This window comes from Ooceraea biroi, chromosome 3, assembly GCF_003672135.1.
Source record: "Ooceraea biroi isolate clonal line C1 chromosome 3, Obir_v5.4, whole genome shotgun sequence".
NCBI classification, from domain to species: domain Eukaryota; kingdom Metazoa; phylum Arthropoda; class Insecta; order Hymenoptera; family Formicidae; genus Ooceraea; species Ooceraea biroi.
This window is the reverse complement of record NC_039508.1, coordinates 18,059,690-18,078,704: the sequence shown is the minus strand read 5'-3', so window position 1 is coordinate 18,078,704 and position 19,015 is coordinate 18,059,690. Positions and strand designations below refer to the sequence as shown.

The following is a 19,015-nucleotide window of genomic DNA, read 5'->3' as shown; positions in this document are numbered from 1 at the left end:
TTACAATCGGGATAAAATAAAGGAATATAATGAAGCTTTTCAAAGTGACTTTAGAAGTGTAATAAAAAAGAATAGTATAAATGAAAATCTTGTACATACTTATACATACATGCAAGATTTTCATTTATACTATTCTTTTTTATTACACTTCTAAAGTCACTTTGAAAAGCTTAATTATATTCCTTTATTTTATCCCGATTGTAAACAACCGCAATTTTGTGCGTACAAATTGCGAAATTTTTATAAAAAGCATTTCAACTGTAATTTTTGTATATGTGTGTGTGCAATTGGCAACACTTTTCACTAGTCACTCCAGGATCACCTTAACTGTAATTTTTGTGCAAATGGCAACACTGTTTCATTAGTCACTCCAGGATCACCAGTCAGTCAAGAAGTTCAATACGATTTTCAATATTGAACATACATATATATGTTTCCTAATTCAAATTAATAAACTTGAATTATTAGGAAATCAATAAATATATTTATTGCAAATAAATATCCTGTTCAAATTTTTTTAATAATACTTTTACTTTTAGTTTAATTTTAATTTTTTTATAATACTTTTACTTTTAATTGTATAAGTTAAAAATAAAATTATTTATATATTAACTATTATCTTCAAAAAAGCTGAGACCAGCTGGATTTCCGGTTTCGGCCATGAGATCTGATGGAACATAACGACAGTGCATGCGTGGTAGTGTATATGTGAGACCCGTCGTACTGATATCTGCTACTACTTATATTAGGTCTGTCGCGTTACTCACACTTTTTGCACTTATGTCTCTTCATTTTTTCTCTGTAACATCCATTTATGTATCTATCTCATTCTAAGTACAGAAAGTTCTAGAGATTTCAGGTAACGCGAACAAACCTATTGTTGTAAGTAAAAAAAAGCAATAACAATGCCTAACAGGTGCTGCATTGCAAAATGCAAAAATACAAACAAACAGGGTTATCATTTATTTCAGTAAGAAGAATGCATTTATGTATAATATAATATTATATAATTCGATGTTTGTAATATGTTAAAGGTTATGTTGCAGTTAAACATTGTAAATATTTCAGATTTCCGATAAAGCGTCCAGATATTTTACGAATGTGGCTGAATGCAATCGGAAGAGATTTCACACCCACAAAAAGCCATGTAATCTGCAGTGCTCACTTTTTACCTGCAGACATTATGGAAAAAGCTAACGTAAGCGGTGTGGTTTTAAAGAATCTGGCTGTGCCGTTTCTATTTCTGGAGGCTCCTGCTTCTAACATTGCTCCTACGATGAAATCTGGCATTAATTCTGCGATAGAATGTGGCACTACTCCTGCTCCTACACCTGCTGTGAAAAATGTGCCTGCAATTCTGTGGAAGAGTATATTAAAACCAAAGATAACGCAACAATTCCATCGCTGACACAACTTGCAAGCGCTACAGGTAATACTGTAAAACTGACCATGCGAAAGCCGCCGAAAGTCATGGACAGTTCACTTATCAATTTGAAGAAGCAGGAAATGAGTCCACAGAAAAAGCGCATGTGGAGAACGATTAAAACGTTGAAGCAGAAGCTAAGGAGAAAAGAAGAAAAAATTAATTCATTGAAAAATCTATTGAAAACTCGACAGTATGATAACAAATTATCCAGCAAACACCAAGCAACGGTTAGGTAATTTATCTCTTCTTGAGAGAGAGATTCAAGTGAGGTTATTGCTAAAAATGTTGATGGACGTGTTGGCAAAATATTCCAGAACGAATGGAGTAATAGAAACAGAAAGAAGAAAGGTTGCGATGAAATAAAAAAATTTGTGCAGAAACTCTACATTTTTATTCGCTGAAGACCTGTACTATTGCAGGTATATTTCTCAAATTGTCATTGTTATTTATGAATTTTGAAATTAATATTGATGGCATTTTCAGATCGATTCTACATTTGCTGCATAAAAGCAGCATCAGAAATTAGGGAGCAGGCACATGGAGCGTAACTTGCGTAAGCGTAACCTGCGCTGACCAATCACATCGTTCCGTTTGAATATCAGCTTCCGTCTAGTTATTTTACGCTTTTTGCGCTATTGCCGTTACGCCGAATCCAATTTCTAGTGGAAGATACGCTGATGCATGTGTGTTAGTGCGTATCGTGCGGATTTTTCTTGTATAAATCTGAAAGGACAACTTTACTGTTCTAGTAAGAGTGTCGTTTAAAGTAGTGTAATTATATCGAATTATTTTCGGGAGAAACTTTATAATAAATCTTTAAATATCTGCGTGTTTTCCTTATGTTCCTCATATTACCCAATGTGTCACCAATGTGATAAACAGCGATTTACGTTTATAACATAAAATATGTTGTGGAGCATATTTTCCATTTTGTTATATATATATATATATATATATAAAAGTTATATAAAAATAATTTAATAATATTTATACGTACTTTCTAGCGAATAATGGTCTGTAAATTTAGTAGTAAAGTATGATGGGATATCGTTGGGTTTCCCGGGATGTTTGTCCAGGCTCTCGATATCCTTTATGCGTTCTCATCGTCGTCGTAATCCAAACCGGAGACCGACAACCGGACCAGAATATTCTTGCAGATATTATAATCACGGAACACCGTGTCATCCAGGATGTTTCTGATGGTTGATAATATATAAATATTAATATGCTATAGCATTATAATTTCAAGTTAATAAATTATTAATTTTTTATAACGTTGGTATTAGTAATAATATAATATAATACGAATACCTTTTAGAATAGTCTACCGATATCACTTTTTACGTATCCTGATGAAAGCACAAGACATCACATACATTCCGCTCACGCAAGTTACGCTCCGTGGGGAAGCACCCTCAAGGCAGGAGCACAGACTTTTGCATAAGCGCATAAACAGATGCATAAGGAATTTGATTGGTCCACTTCCTTATGCACATGCTTATAGACCAATCAAATTCCTTATGCATCTTTTTATACGTTTATGCAAAAGTCTGTGCTCCTGCCTTCACTCTTAACTTATTGCACCAGTTCAGCAGAATCAGCAGTAGAGCTATAAAGCACAGACCACATGATGTCCACTACAGTTTAGCCAAAGCTCGTATGAAGGTAGAGTGGATTGAGGTGAACCGAAAAGTTAGTCCTATATATCATTCCACGAGATTAATAATTAGATTAATAATTAAAGATTTATTAATTAACTAAGATTAGCAAATTAGAGTGCGTTTCGCGCGTCGACACAATAAGCGGAATATTCTGGGCACGGCAGCAATCATATATAGCAATGATCTATTAGAAAATATTAGAAAGGGCAGCGTTAGGGTGCCGTCCCATGGAGCGTAACTTGTGTAAGCGTAACTTGCGTCGACCAATTATATCTTTGCCTGCAGAAGCTGATATCCAAATGAAACAATGTGATTGGACAACGCAAGTTACGCTTACGCAAGTTACGCTCCATGGGACGGCACTCTTATTCCTTCGCTTTGTTGTGAGCTTACGCGCGTTGTTACAAGATATGATTAATGTCATCCCGATTGTCTCGGCGCACGAGACTTTCGATGCACTCTAATTTGCTAATCTCAATTAATAACTCTAATTATTTATGACAAAGATCGCAAAACAGTACAGAACAGTACAGAAGTTTCGATTCAACCAATTCTATTTCCATACTAACGTTGGTTAAAATCTTACCGAACACCCTATATAACAAAAAATCTTAGCAAGTTTTGATATGCATGGAAAAATTACTCCTCGTAGGACGACGAAAATTAACTTCGGGATTCTATTTTATTTCTTTATATCTATCCTTATATCTCTATACTTAATACATAGCAACTAAGTTTTTGTTCCAATTAAATACTCTATAAACTCATTTTCACATTCTTGACATTACTTCGTAATTTCCTTACGTAGTAAGTGTATAACTAAAGTATCACACAAATCTCTATTTTAATGAAATACATAACAATAACTGCAAGCATTGTTGGTTTTCTATACTTATGCTTTTACCATGCTTACACAACGTTGTTTCTTTTTACATCACGAACAAAGAAAAACAGAACTTATTATTACAATACTCTTTTAAATCAATTTTATATGTGAAAAACAATTAATATGCAAGATAAGAAGTAATAAGAAAAAGATACTATAATTTGAGACACATTTGTTTTTTGAAATTTCTCATTATACCGTGTGTGAAAGAATATTGTAATGATGAAATATAACTATCTTGTTTTACAAATATATGTTCACATTATTTTAATAGTATTTTTACAGTATAAATTTTGTTAGTTGACGCGTAGCATTTTTATAAATTAATATGTGCATAAAATTGAGAACAGTTCCATGAAACATCAGAAGTAAAACAAATGTAATTCAATATACATGACAATAATAGTAATAATAAAAAATAAGAGTTAGAGAGTAACAATAATCAAAGAGAAAGAAAACAGATGTGTTTCATAGTAAAAAGTCTTCATTACATTATTTATGCCGATAAATGGACTGTATGTTACGTGAACGAACAAGACCCATCATTCATTCCTCGCGCGTATAAAAATAATAAAGTAACCAATAATCACAGTCTCTATAAATGGCTATTATTTGATTCCACAGTCATCGAACATTCGTCCTTTGTGTCATGCTTAAGATCTATTCTCTCCTTTTCTTGCGCCTTAGCCAGCTCCATCAACGCCAAGGCACCCAACCACTTTTTATTGTCTTCTTGTATCGGGGTTTTAATTGTATTGTCTTTCTCCTTAACTGCGACTGCTTTCACCTCCGTTGTGCCAGCATCCGCAGTTGCGACGTGTGCTTTTGAGACGATCTCCTTACTGTTACTTGAACTTCCAGCCAACATCAGAACCGTCGGTCTAGTCTCGTTCTCACTGATACAGGGATTGATCAGCGTATCCTGATACGTTGTCCCTCCGTGAACGATTTGTTCTGTGTAGTCAAAAGGCAAATGAATTGACTCGGGCTCTTGAAACACGGCGGATTTGTCGATACCAGTTGTAAAATCGTTCCGATCACTTGGCAGGTTACTCAATGAGTCCCACTGCACGTGGCTCAGAGGGCGTGTAACATCATATGCATTCTCCTCATGCATTGCTTTGGAAGATTCATTATTATTACTGTTCATATCCCAGTACAATTCAGAAGAAGAACGGTACGAATGTTCTGGTGTTTGTGTGTTTGAAGTTGCCAATTCATTTTGCGTACTCGATGTGAATATGTTCTCGTCCACGACAGAATTATCGACAAGTGTCGTGTACCACTGGATCTCGGACGACTCCGTAGATCCATCCAAAGTCTGCTTCTCGTCGATCTTGTATACAGACCCTACATTGTTTGCTCTAACGTTCCCGCTTAATTGTTGTTCTAAACAAGCATTTCGTAGCCATCGTTTCTTTGGTTGTAGTCTGTCCAGGGGTCTTCTCAATGCCGCCAATTTTGCACTCGACACTTCCTCATCCTCGGATGTTTGCAGTATTGCGCAGCATGTGTCCGTTGGATCCTCATCCTGGCTCTCCTCCTGACTATCCTGACTATCCTGACTGTCCTGGCTGTCCTGATTCTCCTCGCAATATAACCGCTGGCTGGATGGTTTACGATCGAGATTTTCCTGTTCCCCCGCCAGGTCCATCATCAGGCCCTTTCTGGATTTCACTCTTTTATGATTCTCGGCACTGCTCTTCCACATCTTTTTCTTCCGTTCGTTTTTCCCAGTCGGTGTTCTGTCTTCCCGTTCCCTGGACATCTTGTAACGCTCCAGCCATCGACTAACATCGTGTGGCAAATCTGTATTTTCAGATACCGGCTTTAGTACGAAGTCATCTGATCTTGTGAGGGTGGCATAGGGATGGTCGGGACAATGTCTGTTGGCATGAGTAAATCTCATTTCGCAACCTGGTTCGGTGCATAGAAATGGTTTCTCCCCCGTATGTAATCGTTGATGAGTTTTCAATTGTCCAGATTGAGTGAAGGCCTTTGTACATCCGGGATAATCACATGGATATGGACGTTCTCCTACGATTAGATAAAAGAGAAACATTTATTACACTTGTCATATATATTGTACACTCACACTCGCACACACATACGCGCGCGCGCGCGAAATGCATCAAAACAAAATTGAAAAATATAAAATAATTTTGAAAAATTATTGGAAAAAATCTGAAATGTTTTAATAAAAAATAAAGGTCACAAATGTTTTTATTTTGTGCTACAAGGTATCAAATTCTGAAGTCCAATACTTCCAGAAACATATTTGTATTTATAATAATAATAAATTCAATGAAAATTAAGAAGATTAGATCAATGAACAAACAAAACATAATAAATAAAATATATTCTGAAAATGTCAGGAATTTTATGCTTTGCTTTGCCACTGTAATATCTGCATCACTGTTGGTGGATCGTTATTTTGAGTAACTATTGCACATTCTATAAAAAATAGTTTATTTTGATTTCTTATTTTTTATTAAAAAATATTTTAGAATCCTCTACATTCCTACACCAATTTTATTCAATTAACACACACATTATATATAATAAGATTCATAAAATAATAAACTAAAAACAACACATTTTTGTTAAAAATGAGAAAAATCATAAAGAGAAAAATTAAATGTAATGATGCACCACACGAATGTGATTGCACATTTTTTAAAATGATATCCTTTACTGTTTTCGTAAATATTGGTTTTTCGGGATATTCTGCATAAGAAAACATTAGCAACATAGTATCACTCTTAAAAAAGCCGTGTTAAATCAAATCGAAATCATTGTTGCCTCTTTTCCACGACGCTGATTGGTTATCTCGATTCGCGTTGTGCGTTATGTTCAGTTTAGATTATCATCGCGCGGCTGTCTTCGCGTGGAGGTTAACAATTTGGTAGAGTGTGATAATTGTGCATATAACAAATAATAGATGAATATTATTATTCGAAAACATTATTAACCCCTTCAGCGGCAAACAGAATATCACTGTTTGTGCCCCTGGTGGCACCCAAAAAAAGTAATCGGATTTTAAAGACACCTTGTATTTAGGGATTTTTTGGCTCGCGAAATATGAATTTGAGGTACAAAATTTCATAATTCAAAATGGCCGATTCAATATGGCGGTCAAAACACCAAATCTAAGAACAATTGAAAAACTGACAAGTATTTGTATCTTAGAATTGGGAATCCAAACTATCTTTGGAAAGATGCATCCAAAAACTTAGTCGGTGAAAAGTTTTTATTTATTTTGTGCCACTTCATTGGGTTCGACATTTTGAATTTTGCAATTTTGTACCTCAAATTCAGCGACTGAAAAAATTTTTGGATACCAGTTTTCACTCAGATAGATTTTGCTTTTTCGACCGCAATATTGGGTCCGCCATTTTGAATTTTGGAATTGTGATCTGAGATTCGTATTCATCAGTCCCAAAAACCCTTAGATATCAGATTTAATAACATTCCGAACAAATTTTGATTTTATGATTATATTTGATCGCCATATTGGATCCGTCATTTTGAATTTTGAAATTTTGACTATGGCCGGTATTCATAGTCGAATCTTATATTTAAGACCGTCTTAAGTGTATCTTCAGATACTCCATAGCCAATGAAATGATCCATACAGCATCTTCAGATAAACTTAAGACGATCTTAAATATAAGATTCAACTATGAATACCGGCCTATGGATTCGTATTCAGCGACCCAAAAAGCTTTTGGGTACTAAGTTTTATGAAGATCGGCCCAATCAATCGAAAAAAATACAATGACGCCATATGGCGTCAATGTCGACATGGACACATACATTTTTCGCGCCATATGGCGTCAATGCCGCCGAAGGGGTTAATATTGAAAAAGAAAATAGCGCGCGCCTGTGTTGTACTAGTAAAGTAAATAGTTTACAAGATATTGTAGCATCCTTTTAACTTTATTCAACAATACATTTAAGCACACACGGTGACTTGATAAATGTGTATGTACTATTTATTCTAATGACGTGGAATATCATAATAAAATACACGTATGATAGATATAATAGATACCCCAGGCAGCACACATTGGTTTCAAAACCGTTTCATAAACGTTTTGCCGTAACGTTTCATAACCATTTTATTGAAACGTTTATTTAGGAGAAAAATGTCCAACGAAAAAACGTTAGGAGAAACGTTTCTTTTTCGGCAAAAAAACGTTTCAGAAACCATCAGAAAAATATTTATCAATTCTATATATCAGTGCCTCAAAGATAGACAGAGTTAAGTCACATTTTTGTAAAAAACTACATTTTTATATTTTATGAATTACTCTCTAAATTTCGTGTAGTGGAATCTCACTCTTTTGAAATATCACTTCAAGTAATAGTGATCTCAAAAGTTCCACAAGAAAAGAAGAAGAAAAGAGTATTGGATCGGTTTTCCGGATGGTTATTTATAAGGTGATAACGCAAATGTTTCTTGCGAGAACGTCACGTCTGGCCTGGCCATCTATCGGTCGCTTGGTGAATCAGAGGTGGGAATCACACATACTTGTGTTGATTTTTGTCTCTTGTTCCATAATCGAGTACATTGAAACGTATGATGTAAAAATAATTAATACTCGCAAAGTAAGTAAAAATTACTATTTTTTTCTATATTAATTATATAATTTCAAATCGATTTAATAAAACACATTTTTCGTTTCTGTGGAAACGTGAAAAATACGTTTTTAAAATTTAGGTCTAAAACCGGTTTCTATTTAAACCGTTTCTTAAATGGTACTTTATGTTGGGACAGTCTCATTTGCGCACAGTACAATTGGACACGTTGCAAATGGACACCGTGATATTAGATACATAAAGTTGCGCACCGTTCGATTGGACACCGTTGCTTTTGGACACATCATATACTTTTGCATAATTTTGAATAAATATACACATTTATGTAATAGATTTATGAAACTGAATATTGTTATTAATTTTATTTTGCAAATAAACGTTTGTAATATTACACAATTCTTTCGCGCACGTATCTTTCTCACACAGTTCTTTCGCGCACGTATCTTTCGCGCACAATGCGATCAAGCGCATATACCTCTTGTCTGATAAAGTTACTACGCTCCAAATTGTTACAACCGCGATCTCTCGCTGACAGAAATTAGAAATGTCGCACACACTATCGAGGTCCATAGGGTTGGTTAGAGTTAGATTAAGTGTTAATTAATCTGTATGTATTACAAAAAAGTTAATCACACTTAATCTAACTCTAACCAACCCTATGGACCTCGATAGTGTGTGCGACATTTCTAATTTCTGTCAGCGAGAGATCGCGGTTGTAACAATTTGGAGCGTAGTAACTTTATCAGACAAGAGGTATATGCGCTTGATCGCATTGTGCGCGAAAGAACCGTGTGCGAAAGATACGTGCGCGAAAGAACTGTGTGAGAAAGAACTGTGCGCAACCTTATGTGTCTAATATCACGGTGTCCATTTGCAACGTGTCCAATTGTATTATGCGCAAATGAAGGCTTCTCCTTTATGTTTCTTAGACATTAGATACGTCTAAGAAACATATATTAGGCTAACATGTGCTGCCTGGGACATTTTTTCAATACTCGAAAGTAAAATACTACAAGACATTCAATTAAATGATAACACATGATACAGTTAATTATTATTTAACTTTTATTTATCCTATCAATTAATGCTTTCATTTAATGGTAATTGACTACTATCGTTTCATTTAACTTCAAAACTTTGTTATGCCGAAGAATTCGAAGGGTAGTTACTACCCTTAAAACTGCTTAATGCCCTTAACAGAAAGAAAAACCATTATTTTCGTGTTCTACGTGTATGTCGAGTTTCAAAAAATTGGGCAAAGATTGATTAATAAGAAATAAAACTGCTAAAAAAAACTTTAAATATGTGTAAAATCGTGTATTTGCGTAAAAATAAAAAAAATTCGAAAAATATGAAAAAACCGATTTGAGCTAAAAATAATGACAGATTTCTTCATACTTTGACATGAGCAACTGTAAAAGTTTAAAAAAATCTTACGTTCCTCGAGGTTTACTTGTTAGTTCTTCACAAATGTAAAGAATTTTTATTTAATTAAAAAAAAAACATCTTGTATATTTTATTTAAAACTTGTTTCATAGTTTATTTAATAAAAAATCTCGTTTATTAATAATTCACTTATAAAAAACATCAAATTTGCTTATAATTCATATATTATTTGAATTGACAGCAATGTCACCCCAATTGTAACTTTTCCTTTAATTCAGTAGCTCATAAATTATCAAAATGTCTTAGAATTTCAATGCAATTGATATAGCTTAATTTTTGCGAATATATCCAACGAATTGAAGACACCATGCATATATTCCTAAACAAAGGTTTAAAACAATCAAAAAGCTGATATCAAGACACCTATAATTTTAATCTTCGAGACACTCTTTCTCTTAATCTCAGCAAATCTAGATCTGTAGATCTAAAAACTGCTGAAATATAATTACGACGAAAAGTTAATGACATAAACACATTTCAAGATTTCAACATTACGCGGGCAGTACGACACCAATAACCGTCGCGTCCTTTTTTGTTTTCCATAGACAAAGACCGCAGGAATTCATTTCGGTCGCAACAGTACAACGCACGCACTCGCCTTCCCCTGATCAGTTAATATCCCCGAGAAACGATACACGATACTTGCTCACGTATATCGAATAGTGACTTCACACGCAGGAAGCGAACCTCGCCGCTCTTGCTCTCGCTCTCGTGAACGCGTGCGTGCGTTACGCGATATGCGAGACGAGCCATTTAAGTATTTAAAGCGCGGCATGATGGCCGATTGGCGGGACGCGCGAGCCAGTGGGCGAGCACGAGCAGCGGCGGCGGCGGTGGCGTACACGTGATATATTTCCCAGCGGTTTCCTAGCGAATCGCTGACTAGAGCCGCGCGATTTTTCGGCGCCGATGGCGTCACGCGTGCGGGCAACGGTACTTGCAACAACATCGAGGACTCGGGTCTGATCTCGCTACCTGTGTGAGTGCGCAGGTGCGCCTGCAGGCTCTTCTCGCGCGGGAACACCCGGTGGCAGTAGCCGCACTTGATGTTGCTCGGCGACGTGCTGCCTTGCATCATGAGATTCGAGAGAGCGTCGGCACGCGGCCGGCCGCGGCGGTGGCTCTCGGCGCTGGCACCCGGCACCCGCGCACCGGCGCCGCCACCGCCGCTACCCGCACCGCCCGCGCCGTGCTCCCGGTACTCCGGCGAGGAGCACGAGCTGGCCGGGCTGAGATTCGCGTTGCGCGCCACCTCGCCCCAGTTCCACGGGAAGAACAACGTGTCGTTCATTGACGGGCTGCAAGTCAAAGCCTCCGCCGGGGGCCGCGACTCCCGCTTCGGAGTGTGCGCCTCCATCCCGCTGGCTGCCTCCTCGTCCTCCTGGTCCTCGCCACGCTCGTTTCCTTTTTCTCTCTCACTTCTCACTGAGAAACGTTCCCCTTTGCCACTGTTCACCACGCGACGCGATTGTTAGCGATCGTGCGTTCGCCGATACGAGTGCAACCACTCCACCATTAAACGCGGTACGTGTGCCGCGTGCAACTGGTAAACCGCCAAAATACGAGCACACACCAGTTGCCAAAGATGGCCGCCGAGTGCGCGCGCATCCGCTTTCAGGACTTTTAACGGATTTGATGCAGAAACGCTCGGGATCGGCACCGAGCACGTGTTGTACCGTTGTACGTGACGCGAAGGATGAATAAAGATGATGCGTGCACACGAATACACGATGACGCATTTTACTTCAGTCTCATGACCGATTAATTCTCTGCGCGTGTATTTTATTCGCCTCCTTTGTTACGAGTGCGCGTGCACGTGCACGTGCACGCACTAACGTCTCGTTTCTTTCACGATCGAATAAGAAGCAAATAATTGTGAATGCTTAAGTTGTCACACGAAATGCGAATTAATCGTAGCTTTGTTATTTTAATGCATATTAAATTAAAATCTCGTGAAATAAAGACGCATTTGCGAACCCGCCCATAACTACGCTCGAACGTCTACGTTGATTGGCTAACGCCGATACTTGCCGCGCATGGAAACGGCACCTAACCTATCACGCATTCTTCTTTCCAACATTTTGTCAATTTTGAACGCAATTATTATTTTTCAAAAACAACGATCAAGAAATGTTATTATTTACAAGATCTATCAGCGTCCATTAGTGAATTATTAAATAAAAAATCAAACAAAAAGGTTGGTGCACTTTCCGCCGGCATTATGGCGCTTTTCATGAAGGCTTACTTTCCGGCGAGCGTTTCGGCGTGAACAATTGAGAGTCTCTCGCATCAGATGGCTCATTAATAACGACGCGTGAATTGCATGAAAATTCACGGGGCAATTTTCGGCGTTGTTTGCCGCTGAAAATCGAGCCGGAAGTAACGTTCGCGCTATCTCGGTAATATCGCTGGAAAGTTGGCGCACTAAGGTTACTATGCGTCTCCCCTCCACCCCCTACCACATAGGTAGCCTATAGAGCTTAGCGGGGTAGACCTCGTGGTGGACTGGGCTCTCGATTCGGCCATATTGTGGTGGATGGTGAATGACTCCGTTACACAAGGGCTCGAGAGTAGCCGTACAACTTTCGCTGAATCCTCGACACCGTGAGGATAAGGTCGCAAAATGGAGAACGAGTACACGGTTACCGTCACGAACAAGTTCCTGCTGGCGCTCGACGAGACCGAGGATCCCCTGGAGGTGCTGAAAGTGCGCGAGCAAGAGAAGGAAGCGAAGAAGAAGGAGAGGATCTCCGAGAAGGAGAACAAGAGCAAACAACAGCAACAGCAGCAGCAGCAGCAGCAGCAGGACGGGCAGAAACCCGCGAATAACAAGACCCAGAAGAGCCGCGTGATCAAGGACGTCCAGCAGCAGCCGCCGTCGAAGGCACAGGACTCCAAGAAAGATCAAGGTTAGTCCCTCGGTATTCCGGTATTCGGCCGCGCGGCGCTTTCAGCCTCGTGCGCCGCGTGATGGCCGTCCGTTGGTTCCTCGTGGGTCGCCCATGTGCTTGCCGGATCTTTCTCGATCTCTCGCGTTTGTTATTATTGTTATCATCATTATTATCCTCGTTGCGGATTACCCTCGTGCTCTCCCCGTGCGCTCCCCGTCCTCCCGATCGATCGATCGATCGTCACGGTGGAATTCGTCGATGGGATAATTGCGTCTCGCGGAAATTCCGCAGCTAGTTGCGGCGCGAGATCTGAGCAAATGTGGCGCGCGTCGCGGTAGAAAATTTTCGGGAATTATTGGTGCCGTAAAAATAGGCTCGTTTGGTCGTGCTGGACGAAACGTGGTGCCTTCGTCCGTCCACGATCGTCTTACATGACTCGAGGCCAAGGAACTGATGTTCAGGTCGCAAGCACGAGGGCGCGGAGTAGGTATAATACGTGCGGGAGGCACGTGTAATAATTTTGCGAGGCAAGTTCTTCCATCTTACCCTCGTGTAAGTTTATACCACCTTCGCCGGTGCTTTCGCGGAATTACGGGCGCGTGTGCGTATGTGTGTGTGCACGATGTGCACTTGCACAATAGAATGCCGTTCCGCGATGCATTAAGTTTGTAAATAATACGTATACGAAGAAAAAGATTTTTCAACATTCAAATTATTAGTCCCAAGTATTAATTCTCTTTTTCTTGTTCAAGCATGCACGTATATATGTACGTATAAATATATTGTACATAAATGTAAGAATGTTAGATATGTCGAATATATCTTTCTCATCTTTTCTTTCATTTCCATTTTATCGCAATTGTTACGTAAACATTTTTTATGCGTGAAACGTGTGATTAATGTTTTATATTCAAATCAGATACCATTATTAATATTAAAATAATTTGTCAGTAATACAAGTGAAAAATCTTAGACCTTATTTGGGAAGAAAAAGGGACAGTCTTTGTTAGCTCGTACGATTGCGATCGAATTTTCAACCACGATTATATTATAGAATGTCGCTTTCTGAAAATTATTTATGGCATAGAGAATATTGATAAAAGGCCATTTGTGAATATATAATAAAAATAGACTTTTTTTTTATTTATGGTTCACGTTTGTGACATAACTGGACAGTTAAGGTTTTCGATATCAAATTATCAGTCTCAGGTATTAATTCTTTTTTCTTGTTCAAGCATACACACATATACGTACATAAATGTAAGAATGTTAGATATGAACGTCTTTCTAATCTCTTCTTTCATTTCCATTTTATCACAATTCTTACGTAAACATTTTTGTTATGTGTGAAACATGTGATTAATGTTTTGTATTTAAATTAGACGACATTATTAATATTGAAATAATTTGTCAGAAAATTTCTAATACTTTGCTGCCTCTGAAAAAGACATTGTTACTTACTGCAAACAGGATCTTGAGCTTGAAAAGTAAGCGCGTTTATTTTATTTGAGAGGAATGTTTATGAGGAGTTTTTATGAAGAAGTATTTTGTGTTTGCAGTAGACAAGAAACCAGCTCAGCCAAGAGCAAGTGGCGGTGACCGTAATGTGAAGTTTTCTGGGGAGTCCAGAGAGGAACGTAACAACAGGCGCAACCGTGAAGATGGGGAAAGGACATTACGAGGGCAAGGAGAGTTCAGGCGGGGGCCTCCTAGGTTAGTCTGATCACAAATTGTTTTAACAAATTACGTAACCGTTTTATGAAAATGTATAATGCATTCGATTATGTAGATCACAGCCTTTATCTAAGAATAAAAAGTAACAGATCTGAAGTGACATACATACATGCATAATACATGCATCATTGAATGTGTACAGAAGTTATATATCAATGTTGTGTTTTGGTTAGATTGCCTGAATTTTATTACATGTATTATATGTTATACAGCAAAAATGAGATGTAAAAGTATTGAGATTGTGAGATTCATTTGCGCCTTGCAAGATTCACTCGCAGTTCGTAATAAATATATACTTTCCATTTTTCAGTGAGGGTCGTGAGACGCGCGAGTTCCGAAACTCGAGCGAGACCCAACGCGGTGAATACGGAGAACGCCGCGGTCGTGGCGGTATGCGCGGTATGAGCCGTGGACGTGGAGGTCCACGTGGCCGTGGTGGCTTTGATAATCGCGGCAAACGTGAATTCGATCGCCAATCAGGCTCTGATAAAACGTAAGTATCCAAATATTCTATTACGTATACTGTACGTTAAGTTAACGCGTGTCGTATCGATATCGCAGTTGCCAATGGCATTTGTTTAAAAAACTCCTTTCCAAGACAAGCATTCGTCTTCACAACCACTGATTTCTATTTGGTTTCTTTTATCTAATCGTATTTTAATTATTTTATGACGCATAGCAATATCTGATCGGTGAATCAGCCTTTCTCCGACGTAATAGTTTGTAAAATATTTTCTTTTTTTGGGGGGTTGATAATGATAGTCTTGATGAATACGTTTAGCAAGATATGTCACATTATTCACAGAATAACATAATCACCCTGTACAGTTTGTGTTTTATTTATCATCGATATTTGTACATCACATACTTACATCTATTTTATTTATCACTTTATTAACAGTGGAATTAAACCAGTGGATAAAAAAGATGGCGCTGGCAGCCATAACTGGGGTACACACAATGATGAAATAGAGTAAGCGACTCTCTAAATATCGCGACAGTCGTTCTCGAATTCTCGCAAAACGACGTATCCTAATGTCGAATTTTTCCTACTATTTTTTTCCTTAGGGAGAGCTTGAATCAAGAGAATCAAGATTGGGCCAACGACAAGCCGGACGCCGATCCGCAAGCGACGACCGAGGTCAAAAACGGAGAAGCGACTGCGGACGCAGCCGTGGAGGAGAAGCCGGCTGAAGAGGAGGCACGTGAGCTTACCTTGGACGAGTGGAAGGCCTTGCGGAATAACCGAGCCAAGCCTCAGTACAATCTGCGAAAGGCCGGCGAGGGCGAGGATCTGTCACGCTGGAAAAAGATGTACGCGCTCGAGAAGAAGAAAGAGGGCCAGGAGGAGGAGGAGGAGGAGGAGGAGGAGTACGACGCGGCTGCGGAGTACCCTCAGCGCGTCGGCAGACAAAAGCGCGTCTTAGGCATTGAAATTCAGTTCAGTGACTCCCGACGCGGTTCCGGTGGTCGCGGTCGAGGCGGCCGCGGCCGCGGCGATCGCGTGAACGGTCGTGGATTTGGGAATCGCGGAGCTCCTAGAGACGGCGATGCACGCGTAAGTCTCATTCTTATATTTTTTTATAACACCAAGAGATGTGTATATTTATGCAAGAAAGCGAAATAACGTGCGTGTTTGTTATTTGCAGCTGCAAAACGAGCAGAGGTCGCCGCGAAGTCGTCAGAACGCTCCGAAGGTAGACGATGAAAATGACTTCCCTTCTCTGGGATAGATAGTTTCATCTATCACAATCGACTACCCACCAATACCATCACTTATCGAGGAAAAACGGAGGAAGCTACATTAATTAAAGAAAAAAGAAAAAGGAAAAAAAAGCGAATACTACTATCGAGAATTTTGCGTTAGTGATAACATTATTAATGCATAATACAGTATAACATTGCAGAAATGAGAGATACGTAACATTATCTAAAAAAAACAAATTCCTCTCGTGGCGTTAACGTCACGTGGTATCACGTATTGGCATATATCCACACATACACATGCGCCCGCGCGCAACACATGCAAACACAACACACGCGCACGCACGCACGAAAGAAAACCTGCATGATGTATGAACAAGAAAAAAAAACAAATAGATAACGATCCTTTTTGTACTTGTGGGGAACCATTTATCTGTAATTAGTCCGAGACACACACACACACACTGGCCAGCGAGTGAATAATCCGTGAGAAGTGCGAGCACAGTCGCTTCACGTGACACGCTCATAATTTTGACTCTACAAAGATAACACGGGGAAAAGATACGTTACAAGAACTGTGAGAAAGAAAGAGACAGAAAAAGAAAGTACACGAGGACGAGAGAGAATTTAAGGCGCACTAGCGAACGCAGAAGGTTGAAGATCCACTTTATAACGGACACGTTCAATCGTAAAATTCGATTCGAATCAGAGAGAGAGCAATTTGTAGAGAAAAAGTAATTTTGTTGTGTACATAGAAGAAAAAAAATAAAGAATTGTAGACCACGTCTATGTATTCCGATTTCAATCCGAGCGATTCTGTTACATCTCGAGACGACACACCTCTCAGCTTTCTGTGTTTGTTGGTCCGTGTTAGATTCTCTTCCTTTTTTCCTTTCGTCGAGGGCCTAAAGGAGGCTGGATGTAGCAACAAAATACACGTGCGAACATGTATAATATCTTTTTTAAGCGTAAATTTTAAACGCACTTTCTGTTTTATAAGTTTTATACGGTATTTGGAAAAGAGCAACAATCCTTCCTTGTAGACTGGCGGGAGGGGGGGGGGACACCCGCCGCCGTGTACGAGGTTTAAGAAACTCTTAAAGGAGGGTAAATTCTATTTAAGAGAACACCCTGCTAAATCGTCTACTTAGAACTCTTGCTAAGTTTGACTTATATATATATATATATACATAGCGCCGCGCGTACGAGAGCGAGAGAGAGATTCCCCTTTCAAAGATATAATCGATCTGTACGAAGTTAACGTTAAGCGGAATATCTATTCGGAATATGTATTCTCTATTCTCTACGGCGCGAAAAACAAAGTGAGAGACACACGGTACATTACAAAAGAAGGAGAACGAACGATCATCTAAGATCTCACTACGTTACACGTTCTCGTACTCTTAATTATCTAATATTAGTTATTCACTCTATTTGTTATACAATTAAAGGAGGATGATCAGCCAGAAGGTTTTACCTCTCGTCCATCATAGAGACCGAAGGAAGGAGAATAACACAGAGCTGTTCGGAGCTTTAGGTACATGTGTAAATAACAATTACAATAATAAATCGTGACGATGATCAGAAATCTTGACTAACTTGACCAGTCAGATTAATAAGATTGCTCTTTCTTTCTTTCTTGTTTATCTGTACAGAAAAAAAAGAAAGCGTAAGTACAAAAGTATAATCACCGTTTCAAAACTAAAGAGAAGGACAGCAAACCTGAATCTGATAATTGACTTGCATTGAGATGTGTTAACGCTAAATAAAGTTGTAAACGCAACGAGTTATTGTACTTTCTTCTTGCAAATTGGTTCTCGCACAGCGAACTGGGGAGATGGATCATTTTGAACGTCACTGAGGGTTGAGGTCGCTCGGTTTTGCTGTTTGAAGTTCCTTTTTGTTTTTTTTTTTGTCATGATACGCCAATAGTGGCCATTTTAGTCACATGGTGTCGAGTATCAGGCGCGCAAATTAATTCCGTGCTTTTCTTGAAGAAATTGAGCCTTTATTATTAAAGAAAAAATAATAAATGTGTCAATCTTCGAAATATTCTAATATTTTTTTAATATTCTTTTCTCCGTCTATCAGACAGCTGATTTCTCCTGAAAAGAAAGAAGTAAATAAAGATCCAATTTCTTCAAGAAAAAAAAGAGCACCGAATTAATTTGCACAACTGCTCAGTTTTGAAATTACGTGCAAATCGTGTGTAATTTTTGTAGCTCGATGAAGTACTCGAATAGAAACAATGTCGATCCGGGAGAAACAAAGCGGAATATATTCGATATATTTTTCCAATAAAGCGTAAAGTGGGAGAAAACACGTGAGATGCGAGCGTTTCGCCGCGAGAGAGAGCTTCGTGCGAGCAAGTGCAGTGCATGCATATTTCAATAAGATAAATCCGATGAATATAGTCTGACACGGTCTCAAAAGTTGCACCTCCCGTTGAAGTACAGACGTTAAAAACTGGGAGAAAATGGGAAACGAGGGTTTACGTATCGTGCATTAGAATTATACAAATAATTTCTGTATTACTAATTATAAATAAGTATAATTTTTTTTATTATAGTACAGCTTGATCTCGAATCTTCGCGTTTGTACGAAGAACGAGAGAGCTTTTGTTTGACAGTTACTGAGGTCCGAGAAAATTTTTATAACCTTTCTC

At 38.7% G+C, this 19,015-nt stretch overlaps 3 protein-coding genes across 5 annotated transcripts; 2 read left to right on the top strand and 1 right to left on the bottom strand.

Moving 5' to 3' along the window:
* The first annotated feature begins 542 nt into the window (after positions 1–542).
* On the top strand, positions 543–2,251 carry LOC105280656 (THAP domain-containing protein 1). The gene is given in 5 exon segments (XM_020032097.2): positions 543–970; positions 1,069–1,385; positions 1,388–1,658; positions 1,741–1,845; positions 1,910–2,251. Coding segments are annotated over 4 exon segments (702 nt in total). The 5' UTR covers positions 543–905; the 3' UTR covers positions 1,790–1,845; positions 1,910–2,251.
* A 1,499-nt stretch (positions 2,252–3,750) lies between these two features.
* On the bottom strand, positions 3,751–11,934 carry LOC105280658. Its single transcript, XM_011341345.3, has 2 exons — positions 10,997–11,934; positions 3,751–6,010 (listed from the first exon to the last, which is right to left on the bottom strand). The coding sequence occupies exons 1-2, from the start codon at positions 11,376–11,378 to the stop codon at positions 4,569–4,571; spliced, it is 1,824 nt and encodes a 607-aa protein (XP_011339647.1). The 5' UTR covers positions 11,379–11,934; the 3' UTR covers positions 3,751–4,568.
* Positions 11,935–12,501: 567 nt separating this feature from the next.
* Positions 12,502–18,133, top strand: LOC105280659 (plasminogen activator inhibitor 1 RNA-binding protein). Of its 3 annotated transcripts, none has more exons than XM_011341348.3 (6): positions 12,502–12,930; positions 14,475–14,625; positions 14,957–15,139; positions 15,548–15,619; positions 15,715–16,204; positions 16,296–18,133. In XM_011341348.3, the coding sequence occupies exons 1-6, from the start codon at positions 12,645–12,647 to the stop codon at positions 16,377–16,379; spliced, it is 1,266 nt and encodes a 421-aa protein (XP_011339650.1). In that variant the 5' UTR covers positions 12,502–12,644; the 3' UTR covers positions 16,380–18,133. The 3 variants fall into 3 exon arrangements, with proteins under 3 accessions (XP_011339650.1, XP_011339651.1, XP_011339649.1); XM_011341347.3 differs by having other exon boundaries at positions 12,504–12,930; positions 14,472–14,625; XM_011341349.3 differs by lacking the exon at positions 15,548–15,619 and having other exon boundaries at positions 14,472–14,625.
* Positions 18,134–19,015: the final 882 nt, after the last annotated feature.

Coding starts and splice junctions, on each gene's coding strand:
- LOC105280658 (XM_011341345.3), bottom strand. CDS start 11,378: ATGGAGGCGCACACTCCGAAGCGGGAGTCGCGGCCCCCGGCGGAGGCT. Junction 6,011..10,996: donor GCACCTGCGCACTCACACAG/GTAGCGAGATCA, acceptor ATCTAATCGTAG/GAGAACGTCCATATCCATGT.
- LOC105280659 (XM_011341347.3), top strand. CDS start 12,645: ATGGAGAACGAGTACACGGTTACCGTCACGAACAAGTTCCTGCTGGCG. Junction 15,140..15,547: donor CAATCAGGCTCTGATAAAAC/GTAAGTATCCAA, acceptor CTTTATTAACAG/TGGAATTAAACCAGTGGATA. Junction 15,620..15,714: donor ACACACAATGATGAAATAGA/GTAAGCGACTCT, acceptor TTTTTTCCTTAG/GGAGAGCTTGAATCAAGAGA.